The sequence below is a fragment of the Clinocottus analis genome, unplaced genomic scaffold (assembly GCF_023055335.1).
Source record: "Clinocottus analis isolate CAN_PGR_092001 unplaced genomic scaffold, fCliAna1.0.p SCAF_1, whole genome shotgun sequence".
NCBI classification, from domain to species: Eukaryota; Metazoa; Chordata; class Actinopteri; order Perciformes; family Cottidae; genus Clinocottus; species Clinocottus analis.
The window spans coordinates 4,930,852-4,950,383 of record NW_027175820.1 but is presented as its reverse complement, the minus strand read 5'-3'; the positions used below and the strand labels follow the sequence as shown (position 1 = coordinate 4,950,383).

General features: G+C 41.4%; 1 protein-coding gene across 1 annotated transcript in view; it reads right to left on the bottom strand.

Moving 5' to 3' along the window:
• Positions 1-19,532, bottom strand: part of luzp2 (leucine zipper protein 2) — a 159,610-nt gene that overhangs the window by 59,359 nt on the left and 80,719 nt on the right. The window contains exons 4-5 of the mRNA XM_068577508.1: positions 16,580-16,661; positions 10,177-10,239 (exon numbers count right to left, since the gene is read on the bottom strand). Of these exons, the coding sequence (XP_068433609.1) occupies positions 10,177-10,239; positions 16,580-16,661 (145 nt within the window). The remainder of the gene's footprint in view (positions 1-10,176; positions 10,240-16,579; positions 16,662-19,532) is intronic.

Below are 19,532 nucleotides of genomic sequence, written 5' to 3'. Positions count from 1 at the left end.
TGGTTAAATGTTCTTTGACGGTTTAAAGAATAAAAGGAGCCTGTTGTCACATCGGAAGCTGCACAGAAAATGATTGAAAAAGATTGAAATTTGACCGTGACAGCATCCCAATAGTTTTGTTTATGTCAGGGAAGACTTTGGAACAGGAAGTGCTGCTAAATGACGAGATATTTTGCACTTAATTCATTATGAACGGAGCATCCATCGGCAGTGCAAAAGAGACTTTCTAGTGTCGTCAGAAAATAGTTTTATGGTTTCAAACTAATTGGACGATGTCAGGGTGTGACAATAATATATGCAAATTCTAGAAGTGAGAAATATTACCTATAGATTGATTGACTATTTCACAGCCGGTAACTGCATCTTGTCCTTTTTTGCATATCGCAGTAATTAGCAGTGAGGTAATGCAGATTGTGGAAGGAAAATGTTTTATAATAATGCGTAATATTAAGTCTTGTCTTCAGTTTTAGAATATGCGTAAAGTACAACTTTAAAAATCACATAAGGGCACATTTAACATGTCGTTGTGAGACATGTTCATATGAACAGGAGAGCAGGCTTGTAGGACACAGCGGGTAGTCAACCCGATAAGAGTTTATTGTGAGAGTTCACTAATTAAAAGGTTAACATCGGGCGTAGATAGTCGCAAAGACCTTGTTCTGTTAACCGGTAGGAAGAGAGCTGGAGATGCCAAAGAAAGCAGGACAGGCTTTGGTGGTGAGACGTCAGTGAGAGCCGCCGCATCCCTTAAAGTCACCGGCTTGAACTGCTATACATGAGAAGAGTGAGAGATGAGAAATATGAAATTAGGTGTTGGACAGGGGTGTACCTGAACTGAATGTACATCATAAATAATATGTCTGTTTGTTTGTTCGGGCTTTTGGAAAGACAGAGGATGTGGTCGATGATACCGGACCCAACTCCTTTTATTTGTAAACTGTGTGTTACGAATAAATCTATGTGAAGTGAACTCTGATCCAAACTCTCTCTGTTCTGTTGGTGCTCGATTACTGAGGTCCCGTTAGTGAGTTCCTGAGGCATCTCACCGAGCAGTCAGATAGGAGATAGATACAACTTTATACTCCACACTTCATTAGAGACGAGCTCTGGCAGGATTACTGTACTTTGTGATTTTGAAAATTCTCGAAATAGCATTTTTTTTTTGCTTCCTCCAATAAACTGCCTACATTTGTTTGCCGTGCTTGTATGCAATACCATTGTGGTAGACCTCATGTTGGTTCACACACAGGGATTTAATGAGGCCTAATTACGTTTGCCAATCCCTCCGCTCTGGGTTATCAGTTCTATTAAAGAAAATGGAACATTTAACAAAAACGAACGGGGAACGGTTCACAAAGTTCCTCCCCCTGACGTCAACTCTTGCATAAGCGGCCCTGTTGATAATAAATCAACGAACAATGCCAGAAAACATCTCCAGCACAGCAACCTCTGTTATAAAAGACAGCCTAACCCAGATCATGAGAACACTCAAATCCACTGCAGGTATTATCCAAACCGCTCACGGCGTCTACATCCTCGACCTTCACTTTGAACCCAGCCGCTGCAAAACTACTCCTGCAACTATTCTTACTACTTAAAGCCAAAAGTGTAAGCGTTTTACAGACATCCTACTAAATATTAGCACAACAAACAAAACAAAAACTGCTTTCTCTTTGCGCAGAGACAAAACAAATGCAAACTGTCTCTTCTGCAACTGAAGAACAAAGAAATCACATGAATCCCTCGTATCCAAAGAAGACCATATTCACCACATTGACAGTGAGGAAGTTAATAAATGGGGAGAAATGAACCGACGGTTTAAGTTACGTTCAGCACCAGTGTGATGCATCGCTGCAGAGCTTCTCCACTTTGGAACGAGATTCCTCTCACTGTCAGGGAGGCAGACTCTGACTCGGCATTTTAGCATGAACGAGACTGTTAGCGGCAGGAAGAAGATATTAGGTTGGCTGATATGACTCAACAAAACAGTAACAGGCACTTCTTTACTCAGGGAGATGTGTCCACTGTCTTCTAACCGACCGAGTCAACCCGAGCCTCTTCTGATTGAATGCAAAGCCCCGCCTCCTTCCATGATCCCCGTGGAGTGAGAATCGATGCTCCATGTTAATGGCGCTGTAGAGGTCACAGCTGGTTTTGATGCCGGAAATGAGCAATGAGCAACGAGCATGATGTCAGGAAGTGAAAGTGCACACTCTCAGTATGAGAAATGTCCGACGGCATAATGGACCATTGTATAGGTTAAACAGAAAATAACAGAGGGGCAGAGGGGTAATACTCATATTTAGAGAACAAACTTAAATATTCTCTGATATTAACAAAAAAACAAGTCACAAAATATCCTCTGATTAAAAATCACCAATTTATGACCAAAGAAATTAAGACAAATATATATGTATATTTTAGAGGACTCTAAAAGTCTCAATCCATCTATTCTCCTCAGTTTATCCGGGGACAGCAAAACTCTTAAGAAATAATTCACTACAATCTGTTATTACAAGCAGTTGTGTTATTTGTCACGCTTTAAGTCCCTTAAAAAGGTCCGTTTGTTACTATGGTAACACAGCGTGTTCGAAGTGACTTGTCTCAATGGTTCGACTGCTCGCTGTGATGAAATAAATCCAATCCTTAAACGTTAAGACTAGTTTTCTCTCTGAAAAATGTCCACTTTAATCTGAGAGAATCATCGTGGTTGTTGGAGATTGACCACTATCATTTTTGGAAATTATGTGTATTTCTTCTTGGAAAATAGAGATTCTTTTTTCAAAGAGTCTGAGGGACGCTGCTTCCATGTGGCCGTTGTCTTTGACGTGTGATTGACAGCCAGAAGCTGCTCTCTTGTGTCTTCTCTTCAGGCCGGAGGGGGATCCTCTGGCTCCATCCCATAGTTTCGGGCTGTGTGGATTCTTCTTCTGGATTTGTCGCTGAGATTTATATTTGCATCTAAATGAAATGCCCACGCACCTGAACGTACCTGAGACGAGTCACAACAAACTGTAGTGATGTTCCACTATTTGATGCTTTGTGGAATATCTGTGTTGTGTTTTTTTTTGCGCTGTGAATCACACGTCATCACGGAGAGGAAAAAAAAAACATTTTCCTGCACCTTTAAGCTTGACTGTTAGCGCGCATGCTTTCACATTATTCAACTCACGGTGGAGGAATATAATGATCATTAAATTTGCATTTACATCATATGAACTGTTTAACATTTCATTCTCAGTGCACAACAAAATGTCATGTTTTCTTTAAGTATTGAGAGTCTGCACCGTCTGAGCTGCACACATCTATTTCCACATGCTTTGGGGGGCCGACATATTGACCTTTTTTGAATCTGAGAAAACTTGCTCACATGAAGAAGAAAATAAGAATAAATCATACATTAAAAAATACCGCGCATAATTTTGCCATATAGTTTTGATTCCTACGAGTGAAAGGTTTGCGTTTTCTTGGGGTCATGAGAATATTGAGAGCGTAGGTGAGCAATATATATATATATATATATATATATATATATATATATATATATATATAGTTTCTTCTCAACATATCCTTGTATGATGTCTGATGAAAATGTATTCCTATTTTTTTCATCAATGTATGCTCGTGTGGACCGACCCTTCCACCCTGACCTCCTCCCTCCGGCGTGTTATCATTATTTATACTTCCTAGATCACATGTTTGTGGATCACAATTATAATTTGTGGGCTGTACATTGTGACGTACAGCAACACAAGATAAAAGGACTAAATAAGAGGCACAAACCGTTTATTCGACTAGCTAGATTCTATTGGAGGCACCGCCAGTTAATTAGAAAGCAACAGTTGTAGGAACCATTGTATTAATTTATAAAAACAGGTCATAGCGCCACCACTTGTAAAACTGTACCCAGGACCCATAGTGGTAGTATATATATATAAATTGCATAAAGACCTTGCGGAAAGACCTTCCTGGATCCTCCAGTTCTTGGGAGTCTGGACTTCTAAGTCCAAACTCCAAAACTACACAAGTCTGTACTTAGTCTATGGTCCAGCTGGAACGGCAGATGGTGTCGAAACAAGTTGCATCCCAATCACTGTAGACAGTACATTTGTCCACATCCTGCTGCTACAGGCCCCGCCTCCAGTTAACTACAACTATATAGTGCTGAAAGCAGTACTGAGAGTTTAATGCCACGTCCCTACACAAAAAAGTGGGGTTGGAGCACAGTGTATACAGAACAAATGCATATGCAACCACAGAGCAGTCTATCGCAATATCATATCAGTCCATCACATAGTAAATGGGCCTTTGAGAGGGATCACGCTCAAGAGAAGAAAAAAAAAACACATCTAAAAACAATAATTTAACAAGTGTAGAACAAGGGCCCAGGTAGGGGTCATCATAAACCACAGATCCCAAATTCCAAATGAAATAACTTTGATTTGCAGCATAACACCAAAATTCCTCTGAAACACATTCAAATTGGAAATAAAAATGTTCTTTTGCAGAGCGATGCAACCTGCAAGCTGTTAAAATGGGAAGCACTCCCAGTAGACCGTCCACGATCGGAACGAAGTGGTTTGGTCGCTTGTGACGCATGCATTGCATTGTCAGCGAAAAAACAAACAAATATGGGTAATTATGTAAAAAACACCACCTGTCACAGCACGTAGAATCTGTCATTTCCATCTCCGTAAGCAGACTGGTTTCCATCAATCACCACCAGACCAGCAAGTCGGGCCTGCCGTCTCCGATGCGTGAGCGCGATCGATCGGCCCGAGCTTCACCTCGTCGGTTCCGCACGACGAAATGACATCGCCCGCTAACCTCCTCCCCCCGCCCCTCCCTGTCGCGCTCCATTTCACTTTAACCCTCCGGTTTTGTCAGCACACTTTTTGCTCTGAATGTCTCAGCGAGCACGCGTGTGAAACCAGTTCTGCCGGAGTCCCGACGGTGCCGGTAGCGCGTCTTTGTGTCAATGCAGTGGGCCTTTCAGATGTTGAGTAATAACCACGGTGGTGGAGGATGGACGAGGCCGTTCAACCCCCCGAGGCGGTGACGCCGTGCGGCTCAGTGCGGCGGGTTGAGTTATAATCAGTTAGTTTTTTTCCCCCACGAGACAGACAATTCAGGCATTTTACTGCCCAAATAAAATCAAATTCACAGATGGATTTAATGTGATGTGCACAGCCTCCCATTTTCTAATTTCTGCTTCGGCTGCACTTTAAGTAACAATAAAATGGATCCTTTTTTAAATAAATTATGTTTTATCACTTTCTGAAGATCACGAACAAGTAACTTTGTATCATCAATCAGTGGTAATTCTAGTAAACCCCAAAAACGACACCAGCTGCTAGACTTTGACATTGACCCTTTATTAACTTCAGTGGTTTCATCTGTTTTGTCTTTGGTTCTGTTCAACCCATAATGACGCTGTTCTACTTCAGTTTCTTCTCACTTTTCTTTCTTTTCTTTCCCAGTCAGCGCGTCAACGAGAGATCCGGTAAATGCCCCCAATGCGTGATTTTTCTTTCTGCCGTTTAGCCGGCGAAATTACATCAGGACATGAAAGGCAAGACGACGGGGCACGCGGAAGCCATTTTGGACTGGAGAAAGGCGAGTGGTGGCAAAGCTGTCTATTACAATGCTCGGTGAGAACCTGATGAATCCCAGCGGGATCCAAGTCGCTCTGTAAATCATCCTCTGTCAAAAATACTCATAATAAGCCCTGAAAGCAAATCATTGATAATGACTTCACGCTGGATTGCAGCCATAAAGCATCCCCGCTGACATTGCGGCACAGTTCACTGTGATGTGCAAATAAAAAACACATTCAGAGTGCCGCTGTAAACAAAGTGTTCATTTCAGCTCTATCGGGCATTTTTGTACACATTACACATGGCCGCAGAATCCCAGTTGTGAGTAATGGAGTCCCAGGATGTGTATTTGAGTGTTGGCCGTGTATTAGGTCCACTTATTCAATGCATTCTGGGACAACAGGCCCAGCAATAAATCCTGTCTTCATGAAGATTATGATGGATAGTTGTTTTTCATTCATGTTGTACTGAGGTTTTGTAATATTTCGACAACCTTCGTCGATACAAACGTGGTTGACGGGATATTAGAAAGACCGTTCTTGGTATTACACAGTTATAACAGCGACGTAATCTGCAGCCTGCGAGAAATGATCGTGACGTTGAATTGACTGCAAAAACAGTTTCACAAAAAAACAACAACATTAAAACCTTCATGAAGATTTACTTCAGGGTTTTAAAAAAATATAAGATGGAAACTTTGTGTGAAATATTCTTAGGTTTAAGATTAACATAAAATAACAGGCACATACTGATGGACTGTCATCTATGCTTTCAGAATACTACTTTTTATTTTGAGCTAGTCACATCAGTGCACTTTATCTTGAACTATAACATTTTACAAGAAATTTTGATGGTGTGCCGTAAAACATTGCGATATATACATATATCTTTATATATATTTATATACCTTGCTGGTGGATTATGACTTGCTTGTGTACTGATGACGCCTTTCGCACAGAGGATTACGGAAATGTGGTGAGTGAAAGTCTGTCTATGTAACTTTTTTTTTACATGTGCAGTCGTTTTTAATCATACAAAGCACTGCTGCTGCTGCTGCTGCTGCTGCTGCTGCTGCTGCTGCTCGTCAGCTGAGACTGTGGCCGAGCCTCTCCCCTCCACGCTGCAGCAGCTGCTGGAGATGTCTTGTGTGTGTGTGTGTGTGTGTGTTTGTGTGTAGGGCTTTAATGTTGTTGGATTGTTTTGTCATTACTAAACGTGACTGGTTGTTTGGTGGTTATTTGGACAACATGCATTGTTGTTGACCCGACGGGTTTGGGCCGGTCACGTCGGTCAGTCAGGATGCACAACATCGCGAGGCGAGCGCTGCGTCATGGCACATTGCTCCGAGGAGTGGCCGCGCCTTTTTCACTTGTCAAAGTGGTTAAAATAGCTCATCAGGTTGGTCCACACATCATCATGTGACCTCCTCCATGACCGTAATAGTGAGATCTCGCTGTGCTATCAATTTACGGTTGTCTACCAACAGTAAAATATGTCTGAGGTTACAGCCGCATCGCTTGTATGTCAGTTGTATGTATGTATGTATGTATGTATGTATGTATGCATGTATGATTTCATGTATGTATTCCTGTATGTATGTATGTATGTATGTATGTATGTCAGTTGTTTGTATGTATGTATGTATGTATGTATGTATGTATGTATGTATGTATGTATGTCAGTTGTTTGTATGTATGTATGTATGTATGTATGTATGTATGTATGTATGTATGTATGTATGCATGTATGATTTCATGTATGTATTCCTGTATGTATGACTACCTTTCCAAGGTGTAGAGTTCAGGGGCGTACCGCAGTGAGTGGACTCTGCAGCAGCAAAAATGATAATGCTTAAACCCTTTTGACCTTATTGACTTGCTGTACTATAACTCATGAGTGCAACAGATGAAATAATTCTCGTGATTCCCTGCATGTGACTTAAATGCCAGAGCGTCGCAGATGTCAGACAAAAGCAGACTTCTCTTGACCACGAAAATGTGAATATTTTCATAAAGGACCTCAAACCTAGAAGGTCCACGATATGTAGATCTGGGAAACGTTGAAATGTCAACCAGGAAGCACGGCTATGAAAGGGCACTTCCCTTTTACAGCAGCAGAGTCGATCCCAGTCACAAACCCTCCGGTCAGAGTTTACCAGCTCTTTGTATTGACAAGACCAGCGTGTGCATCGACAACTGACTTATGGAAATGAGGTTTGTGGTGAACATCCGAGCAAAGAGAGCTTTCAAGCCTCCCCGTCAGCGTCTTGGTACCGGTTCTATTCCCAAAAATGAAGATGTTGTTTAAAGACTAAAGACATCCCTAATTGTTCATTTACAAAGTCAGATCATGGCCCCTTTTTACGGGTCATTTAGTCACTTACAAGCAAGCTGCCTCGCGGTGTTACCAACATGCGCAGACTCCTGCTGAGAAAATGACTTGATTGATTGTGGAAGTGTCTCCACGTTTACCTCTGATTACCCCATAAGGAGTTAAGCACGCAAGAACAGCTCCAGCGACGTTGCTGTAAATGAAATTGCTACTTGAGATATTACTATTTAAATGCGATGGAACATGTTTCAAGGCTGTTTTATTTTATTCACTATTACAGCCTATTGGATCTATTTCTTTAGTGGATATCTACAATGACACCCATTGCCAGGGAGAAGTGGCTGAGTGTTTGTGATGGTGACGTACGGAGATATTGGGAAATAACCATCGGGATCTGCATGGCGACTGGTTTTAGACATAATGTTGCACAACAAAATCTCCACTGAGGAACATTTCCGTTTTACTCTCCAAAACACATTGTGTGTGTGTGTGTGTGTGTGTGTGTGTGTGTGTGTGTGTGTGTCCTTCAGGTCTTATAAACATGTTGAATTACTTTTCTTTTTCTTCTCAAAAATAAAATTAAAAATGTGTAAAGGCAACCTTCACAAATTGTGAAATAAACCTTGGATATTATATCTCCGGGTATGAATTCATTTATTATTTTTTTTCACCTTTTGGAATCGACACAAAGCCTTGGAGCTTTGCGGCAATTTGCGACACAAAAAATATTCCTCTCTCTCTCTTTTGTGAGTTACTGTGATGTTCACATACATCCACAGAAACCTGCGTTACAGCAGATACTTCTCTAAACACTTTGATCACAGCAAATTGATGTCGTTATGTCATCATTTGGTTCTTCCTTTGAGACACTTTATCACATTACCAAAGCAGAGTTTAGTCAAATTTTAGTCTCAAACTAATTCAAAACATCTGGTCCAAAATCAGTTTTCTCCCCGCAGCAGAGAGCAACGTGGTGTGGCGGTTTGTCAGTATCTCTTCATCATCATTTTTCATGATCTTGTGCTGTAATTAAATTCTGCCTTTCAAAACCCGAGAAAAAACATCGACAGCACTGTTAACGTAGCGTGGCATCAGACGGCGTTATGGGCCTACAGTATATTTGAATTATAATTAGAAAGTCTAAGGATATTTATATACTGCCAAAAGCACCGTGTGTTCTTAAGTTTACACTCCTATTGGAAAAATAATAAAAAAACATGCTTTAGAGCTAATTATGAGTGTACTAGAAGTATTTTAACGTGTCATTAAGGTTCTAAATGACAAGTCAATCACCTCAAAAAGCGTATTTTCTCAGTGAATTACATCAGAATGAGAGTGAAGTAAAAAGATGCCTCACTCAGAAGTGGGCCGTCTCGACGTTTACTGCTTGACCTGAGTGAAGGTTCTTCTCTATCTAGAAAATTCAGTAAAATCAATAGAGTGGCAGCCACTGCATGATTAGAATTAATGTCACAGTATTGGACTGCAGAGGTTTCATTTTGTTTTGTTTTTCTCATGTTACATAGCTGACAGAAAACCTGAAGTGAACATCCAACTTAAAGCATCTTTAAAGGCCGCCGATGTAGCTGTGTTGCATTTAATGGTCTTGTTTTGTTTTGACTGGGCTTTTTGTTGTTGTACTTTACTTTATTCCTACAGAAAACACGCCAAATGGAAGATAATGTGGTGTCACATATTTTCAGTACACCTACAGTAGTATTTGCCAGTAGAACTTCTTTCATTTATTTTCCCCCTCTAGCTGTGTAAGGCCTCAGTGGTAAATGTCAGACTTTGGTGTCAGCCCTCTCAGAATCAAAGAGAGAAAGAGAAAGAGAGAAAAAAAAGTCTTTTTAGACAAACTATCTTGCACTGATGTTCAACAATCATGCAGATAGATTTCCATCGCAGAAGAAGAGCGACCAATTTCTCACCCTATCAGTCGCCATCGCCATCAAAGGCTGCCTGCTGTGTTTACGAAGGAGCGTAAAACAGACATATTCATGCCAGTGCATATGCCCACCTTTTGATTGAAAGCAACCGGCCCTCAGTCTCTGCAGACTGTCAGAAGGCATTTGGCAAACACACAAAATCATTAAATGAAATGGAAGTAGGCAAAGCCGGAGGAGTGGGTTCTTGATCAGTAAATTAGAGTAAATGCTTCCTTTATGGTTACACATATATACCTCACAAAGCCATAAAACTGAATGCAGGATTAAAACCAGCCTGAAATGAAACGTTGATGACTCACCTCTTGCTGTAAATCCTTGATGATTTTGGTTTTTTTCTCCATCTCCACTTTCAGAAATTTGATCTGAAGACAGAAATGACAAAAGACAGACTGTTAATTATAGATAGATAGATAGATGAAAAATAAAATGTGCAAAAATGCAAAGTTTGTATATGTAGTGTTTACGAAGGGTGTGAAGTGTAAATCAACATAAATGTGTGCAATGATAAGAGGTGATTTGTTGTCGTATTGCAGTGGGTAGAAATGTCTTCCTGTATCTGTCTTCATGACAGCGGATCTGTATGAATCTTTTGGAGAAAGAACTCTGCAGTAGGTGGTGGAGAGGCTGCTCCGGGTTTCCAATAGTTTCTTCGTCCTCCTCTCCACCAGCTGTTCCAGATGCTCCTGCTGGCAGCCGACGATGAAGCCGGCCTTCTTCACCAGTTTGGTAAGTCTGTTGGTGTCACCGGCTCCAACGCTGCTCCCCCAGCCGACAATGGTGAAATACAAATACAAGACACTGGCCACAACCGACTGGGAGAAGCTCTCCAGCACCTTGCTGCACATGTTGAAGCTTCCTCAAGACAAAGAGTGAATAAACCACTTCATCGTTTGTTTTTCCTTTCCGTGAACACGTTGAATGAAGGTTGTGGATGAGCGCAAACCTTTAAGAAGTATATGTGACATTAAGGGCATTGCATTAAAGTGATTATGACCATCGAAATGTATGGAAGTCAGTATGTAATTTACAGATCTCCAACATCAAAAGACAAGGCAGCCAATAGTCTGTATGTTTCTGTTATTCGCAATATGACAGCACCAAAAACCACCGTGTCCTAGTCCATCTCTCTACGCTGCCCAACCTCCCAACATGTCTACGGCTGCGATCACCCCAAAGCCTATTTCTGACTCCTGAAGACATGTAAGCTTTAAAAAAATTGGGTAAACATTACTCAAACAGGAGTAAATGGTGAATGTTTAGATGACTCATTTTGAGCCACGGATTAATACATATTCCCGTGTTTTAACCTGTGGACAGCAGCTGGACATGTTGGGATCGACTCTGGTCGTGAAGGACAACTACGGTGTCATTTTAACGCCGCGAAGACTGTATTTCGGTGGGCTGCGGCGATACATCAACTGCCGTCCAAGTACATTTGGCGACTCCAAAAAATCCGCAATTCGAGATCAAGTGGACTCGCTCCCGACCTGTTCTCGCCGTCTTGCAACCAACTTCAATGTGAACACACTTCTGAGCAACTAGTGTCAAATAAATAAAGAGACAGTCGACACAGGACGGGTAGGAGATGGATGGGTCCAACAAGCACAGGACTTTGGGGAGAAAATGAATGTTGACCTTTTGTTGACTAAACCTAATGGCTTTGTGACAATGGAACTTCATTCATTTTAAAAAGACACTCTCCATGCAATGAACTATTGACACGTTCAAAACTGGCGCTCGAGGGATCAGAGGGCTCAGCTCGGAAGCAATGACAAAACTGCAGAACTGGAAAATTTAGGGTGAAGAGCTCTGCGGGACTGGACTGGATCCCGGTATCGGCGACGGTCCACTGTACATATCGATTTTTGAGTCGTGGCTAAAATGTACTTTGTGAGGTCGCCGGGAAGTTGACCTTTGGCCAATACATTCTAAATCACTTCATCCTCCGGGTCCAGGTTGACTTTTTGTGCCAAATACAAAGAAAATCCCTCCATCGTTCCAGAGATATCACGTTCATGAGAAGCGACATTAATCACAATGCCTCTAGCCGTGGTCTCCGGCGCAGATACATTATATAGAATAGAATATCACCAGACTAAGCGTTAAACCAACCTCCCATAACTAATCTAGATCCAAATGTATTATTTAAATCAATAAATACTTTATTATATATTTATATGCACCATATTGTACAGAAGCAAAACAGCAGGGGAGGGAATTCAAAGTCAGGTTTTCTTTTCGTCATTTAGCAAAGCACCCCGGGAAACTATAAACTGGCACACGCCTCCAAGCGAAGGGCATGATGTCATCAAAGGTCATGTTCAGTCACCTTCACTTCTATCGATGGAAATAAAAGATTGCATCGAAAATATAAATCATAAAGAAAGATCCTCCTCGTGCATCATCTCGTTTGCTAATTAGTAATTGAATACAACGAGTAATTAAAGCAGCCTCAGTGCATTAGCTAAGTGTCCTGAAAGCTTGTGAGTACACCAGTGCAAGTGTTAGCATCTGATTTATTGTCTTTAATTTAACCAGCATGAGCAGTGCTGGTAAGTTTACACTGAGGCAATACACTGAGCCTCCTTCTATAAATGAACACAGTTTCTATTAAACTGACGTCCCTTTGCTGTCGTGAAATATAATGAAAACACAGTTTTTTCGGCCGGCCACCCATCGAGATTTAAAGACTGTCTCGTTCTGATAAAAAAAAAAAAAAAAAACCTCTGTCACATATTATATTTCTCTTATGTTGCACAAAGTTAGCTCAGCATAACAAGTGCCCAGAAACGTTTCATCCCAGGGTCTTTTAATGTGGCAAATATGATACGCCGAGGCATTTATTCCTGCAGTGAGCGACTACCTACTTTCCACTGTGTCTGATTTAATAGCCCCATACGCTTATCATGTCGGAGTGATATCTTTGTTTATTGCAGCCCTTTTATCGTGAGCACAGCATGTCTTGCTGGTTGCAGGCCTGTGGCTGATGCTCGGCAGCCAGACTGAGGTTCAAACCGCTCCAAAAGCATGAATTCTCTGTGTACGTGGGAGTGATGGACAGGCCAAGGTTGCGTCTTTCTTTCTGTGTTTTTTTTTCCATCCTGAAAAGACCTTTCTTAAGCACTCCACGTCCTTGAGTGAGGTCATCAAGATAGACCCCTCCCCCCCCCAAAAAGGAAAAGATTCACAGGGCTGGTGACCTCATACCAGTCGTGTGCCCGGGGGAACTGTAAACTGAGCCTCGCCAGTTGACTCACATCCCTGAGCACGGCATGATAACATCAAGGTTCATGTTTGCGCCTTTCAGTCACCGCCACATCCCCCGGGAGGTGGCTTTTTAAAAAAAAAAACATCCTGGTGCAGCATTTAGGAGTAAAAGAGAGGTGCAACACCACAACGGTGTCTATATATTGTTAGTTCAGTGTGCTGGATGCAACTGTGGTTTTTAAATCATTCAATGTATTTTTGAGCTGGCTTTGGCTCTGTGGATTTTGAAAGCTTAAGAATGAAAATGATTGACGTGATGATTCATGTAGTGATACAATTATCCATCTATTAACTATAGAAATAAACCTGCAACAGTCTTGATAATGTTTAATAATTTGACAAACAACCAGACAAAGAGTCTACAGTCATGCTAGCCATGTTTAACCATGCTAACATGCTTATGTTTGGCACCTTAGCCTAGCATGTTAATTTGCTGAACTTGCTATCCTGAGGACGCCATGAATGACTGTACAAGATAGTTTGGCAAGTCATACAATTGTTGTCAAGACATTTGGTGGCACTTGAGGAAAAAGCCATCAAGACTCATCTTCTGGTTACCGTTGATATTCGTACCAAATTTCATAACAGGCCACTCAATAGTTGGAGAGGTATTTGGGTCTGAACTGAACCATTTTGAGATCTCACACATACAAGGGTGTATTAGGTGGTGGCACGTAATGCGTTAAAATGATTTGGTAGCCCCGAGGAAAGGAGGCCAATGGAAAGTCAAGTGGCATCCTTTGTGAGGTCAACGTGGAGGGATGAGCCAAACTCAGACTTTGAACCAGCAGACTGTTGTTCGGGTCCTGTGCGAAGTCAATCATCAATACGGAGTTGATGCAATTTTGGTGCTGATAATTTCTTGTATTTCTCTGCAATAACATAGTTTTTTGATAGAACCAAACAAGCAATATGAAGACGTATGATTGCAGGCTCTAAACAATCTATAGGTATAATAATTGATTTTGTATATGCAGTTTTTCCACTTTTGCAATGCAGGATTATTATAAACCATTAGGTTGGAGAGAGCCTTCTGCTTGCACAAACGAATATATTTACCACAGCGTCTGACGTGCAGACATCACCAAATGCACAATCAGCAGAAAAAAAGATCTTCCTCATGAAGAATGCTGTCTGAAAAAGAGATTGGCTTGGATCCCATTGCCCATACCTCGCGGCTTATTCAACCACTTTTATAGTCTTATGCTTTGTGTGTGCTTTTTATGGTTTCTACACATAGGAAGCTGCAATAAATATTAGAATATATATATATATATATATATATTTCTGCAAGCAAGGTGCTCATGTTGATTCACACAGGGGTTTTTGAAAGCTCCGTTTTCCGTTTTCTCAATTTCATGCGGACACGAGGACTCTAAAGCAGATCCAGTATATCATTGTTCCATTCAACGTGTGTGGCATTAGCATGCTGCAGAGGTGGTGTTTTTAATCTTCAATCTCAGCAGGGGTGATAAATACCATTTAACAGAACATAAATGTCAAACGCAAACTATAAAATCCAGCGACTGATTTGTCACCAGGTTTTAGGTAAAAATGGCAAGAATGTCACTTGAAATGCTGCTGTGCTATTATTCATCTCGCCTAGTGCGGACTGTTTGATTGTGGATCGTAATGTCACTGTGCTCCTTTAACCAACAGGGGAAGCTTTTCATCAGGATATGTTTGGAAAATCCCAAGAAAACAACTCCAGGAGCTCCCGTAGTTGCCGGCGCAGCCGAGCGGGCTTCATGTTGATTTGTTGATGAGGTGTCTGGTTGCAGAACGAGAGGTGGTCTCTCTGCATATCATGAGGATAGAAAAGTGACACAACATCTCCGTAGAGGAGCTACAATGCATTTTACATGAGTTTTGGTTTATAACAACAAAAGTTTGGCGCATGAGTTAAGTTAAAATACAGCAGACGACGTTACAAGTAACATACATGTTCATGTGAATGTGTGTCCACCAAAGGATGGACGTTTTCTTGCAAAGCTACATTTTCCAGAGCAGTATCTTTTAAAGTAATTTAATTTCTTAGGTTATTTGTATTTATTTCCATCGTCAACAGTTACTCGTGTGGAGCCAACACAGTAAAAAAAATCGAATTCCTAACGGATTATTATTCATTTTATTTCAACATTTGTGGCAATTAAGTTTTTCAAGATAATTGGTAAAATTATTTTAGATGAGTAGACCAACTTTATAGTCACTTTAAGAGATTAATTAGTCGTTTCTGTTGTCTGATATCTACTCGTTTCAATGTCCGTGGTTCTGACAGCAGCAGTCTTATTTTTAACTAATTAGAGATTTAAGGGATTTTAATTTGTAGCAGACCGCATTAAATTGACCGACTGTCATTTGATAAATTATTTTTGTCATAATTACCAGAGTGATCAAAAGTAACATTTTCGGCTGACATGGAATGCCCCTTCCCATTTTCTCTTTAATACCGTCGGTATCCTGTGAGTCCAAAAGTCAAGAAGATAAGGTGGTAAATTAATTTGATTCATTTGTTCCAGCTCCTTGACAAACGACACCTGGCTTTGAACTCATTATGTAATTTAATTTGCCATTGAGTTGGAATTAGTCATTAACATTATGCAACTTAACCTCAAACACCTTGTTTAGGGCTTTATAGTCGCTGTATGATCAGAGTATCATGTGCATATGATCATTTAAGATCGGATTATTTCTCTGAAAGACATGCAAGAGCTTTGGTTTCTATTTTTTAATGGAGCCGACATTATTAATTCATTAATTTGTTCATCAACACTAAACGAATAATCAGCTATCTCAACAATCAAATGATAATCAAGTAAAAACAACAAAATATCAATTTTTCCAGCTCCAGTTTTTTTTTGTTATATTATAGACCATTTTTACAGTTATATGCAGATATAAACGTGTGTCCTAGTTTATTTCCCGATGCTGCGCATGTGAAGCTGACAGGAACAATGAACCCCAGCTGTTTCCACGCCACGCCATTCCTTTTTAAAACGGTCAATATGCAAATTGGGCAATTTTGAATACACGATGGAAAAATGGTGATGCGCATTTTCGTTTTGCACAGTTTTCTGAGATTGTCGCCACCGAGTGATTAACTTAATTTGCCAGATATTGTTTAAGATACCTGGGTTGAGCAAAATTGAAAGCAGCAGCTGGATTGATGGAAAGGTAGCCGCTCTCGATGGAGAGATGGATAGATAAGTGCATGCTCTTAGCTATTTGTCTCTTCTTATTAATTTGAATTCCGGGTGCGGACACAAAGCCTTCGCTCGCAAATTGCCGAGCGTTTCAATTAACTGGTGTGGCGAGGAGGAGGCCAGAGAGCTGGCTGCTGGGTAATGAGCGCGCCTCACTGAGGGGCCTGTGTGACAGGTGACGGGGCCGGTTAGAGGAGACCGGATGTCGGCGGTCAGGTCGGATCCAGCTTACCGTGGCCTGCTGCTTCTCTGCTCTCTCATTTGCCTCGTCCAGCTGCTTCTGCAAGGCGGCCTGGAGGGACTTCATCTCCTCCCTGTCAAGTGAGAGGAAGTGAGAACACTCGGTTAGCACATGGTCCTCGCTCACGGAGGCCCCCGCCGCTTTGCCACAGCACGGCCTTCTTAAATATCCACTGGTGAGAGCCATTTTGCACACAAATGTATTTGTGTAAAGCGTTTTTTTTTATTACCTGTAGCACAGTAGTAGTAGGTTTACTTCTATTGAATAAAGAAAGACAACCCGCCCTGTACATGCTGTTATAATGCTATAAAATAATGCATGATGTTTGAGAGCACTTAGACAAAAGTGCTGAAGAGTAAACGTTGATTTAAGCGCAAGGATCTTTGCACGTGTGACATTTGCATTCGAACAAGGCAGGTTGTATTTCACAAAGTCAAGAATCAAGAAGCACACGCTTTTCTTTATCTATAGGAGTAAATTATGCAAGAATGCAAACGATGATGTCGTGTTTGTTTAATGTCGGCTGCCAAACTGAATAACAGGCGAGCCGTGAATTGCTTTTGATAAACTGTTCAAACAGTCACACACTTGTCTTGATTACGTTTGTGTTTGTGTTTTTGCATCGATTCCTTTCCCCACAAAACGTAATATTCTTTCCCTGTATGAATGTAACAGTTCAGGTGCTGCGAATCATTATTATTTCTCCAAAAAGATTATCTACAGTTTAACAAACACACAGCAAGGCACATATCAAAGAAAGGCAAATGTCTCGGATTTCGAGTCACATTTTCCTTATCGGTCAATAAGGGGCTGTAAAAAGACAACGTAGTGTGCACTAGAGGATTCATTATGTTGCATTATGTAGAAGCATATGAGCACGCGGAACGCTCCGCACTGATTTTAATGCATGCTGTATGTAGACTGGCGCTACATTCTTTATGCATTTACCATAAATGTTAATGAATTGGTATGCGATGGGTATTTCAGTCCTGTTTGATGCCCGTGTGCACAGATAACGACGACGCCCGCTGAATTATGAATCAAGTGGGCAAGTGATGTGGGTCAGTGGTTCCACAAACGCTTGTTGAAATCACATCGCGAGGCAGCCCGGATAAATTAGAGGTAACGTTCTATTTACCGCTCGCGAGCCGCGGCTGTGACTTTAAAACTAGGCGACGTTGCCGCGATCTGCCGGAGGTGAAGTCAGGCGGCCGACGCCTGTATGGAAAGTCTCTCACCGCTCGACAGCAATATACCTTTTGGATTTGATATGCCGCTGGTATTGTCTCTTGGCATGAATTCAGCCGAGCAAACATTTTCCTTCACAGCGACCAGCCAACCGCCGCTGCTTTGGCATTTCATTTATATTCTCATCTCCTGCATCTGACCGAGGCTGGTGAAAATGTTTTGTTCGAGCAGGATCCGAACTGACCACGCTGACAGAAAAGGGCACGGTTAAATGCGCCGTTGACATGTACCTCGAAGGCAACAGAGCGAACGGGTTGAGGAGGAGGTCAAATTAATTGCTAAAATGTTACGTTTGTATCTGGCCTGTTGGTAAACATTTTGGGTTGCATTACAGTTTGTGGCAAAAATGATTTTCAGAAAGCAATCAGGCTGCTGTTAAAGAGTTGTCAAAAATAAATGACTCGCAATGAATCACCTGACAGCGCCCACCGTGATGGAGACGGCCAGTAATCACGCCGGGCGGCTACGGAACTGCAAAGTTGGATTAATAATGCTTTGAGAAAATTGCAGCTCACAAATGCAAGCTAGGCAACATCGAGCCATGCCTGCTGCTTTATGGTTTTTTAGCTGGATGACATGTGAGAGCGGCCGGGGCCTGGTGATAGGCTATTGATTGGCTATCGAGATATTGCCCACAGTAGGCTGGACTTCAATCAGGCTGACATTTCAGAGAGCATGAAGGCCACAAATGAGTCCTAATCATTAAAAGTCTCATTACACACAGCATTAATCAGACGTTGCTAACTGGTAAAGCACTTTAGGTAAACACTTTCCCAGCCTTCTTGCAAAAAGATAAAGCACTAAATCACGGATGCTTTTTTTTTTTTTTTCCACCAAAAGCAGACGGGCTTATTTGTTTTAATATACAAGAAGGATTTACGGTTGGATTATGTTTTATCCGCCTGCTCCTGTGTGTTCTGTCATGTAAAAGCAAACAGGGCAAGACCTTGGAATAACCCGCACCTGTAATAGAAAGACAATATTGAAAGGTCTGCAGCGCCTTGCTACTGAACAGGTGCTGCGACCCAATGGGGACAAGGTCTTCCGCCAAAGGTGAAACCAGTAAGACGTACAAATCAAGGTCTTTTTCGGACCGAATGCAAATTATTTGTGCGAATAAATCACACGTCACTTAGCGTATTCAGTCCATCTCTCAGCCTAGAAACGTGTCCACATCGTATCTGCCAATTTAGCAATCGCAGTAACTTAATTAATGGTCACGCAACGATATGATCCATTTGGTGAAGTGTTGATCTGGGTCATTGATGGCCAAGAAATAGGAACAAAGTAAATATACACCCATGTTTTTCGTACCCGTACTAAAACTAATTTATATCCTCAACCACAGGAGCTATTTATATAATTCCACTGCTGAGATTAGTTAAGATGAACAGCAGCAGAACGCCTTCAGGTAGCATGAAGACTATTCCTTTCCAGAGGTCAGAAATGACGTGCAGTTGTTGTAAGACGGTATAACTTTAGAATAGAGTGTGGGTGGTAAAAACAACAGTAATGATTGGATTGAGAAACTTTTCAGGGGAATTCTTTATGGCATGCCTGAAATAGTTGCTCCAACCTCATAGAGAAGGATTTTTAACAGGCTTTAATATGTAATACTTGTAATTAAATGCTTACATAACGCTTACATAGTCCCCCCCCCCCCCCCCATCCCAATTGATGGGGGGACTAAACAGCA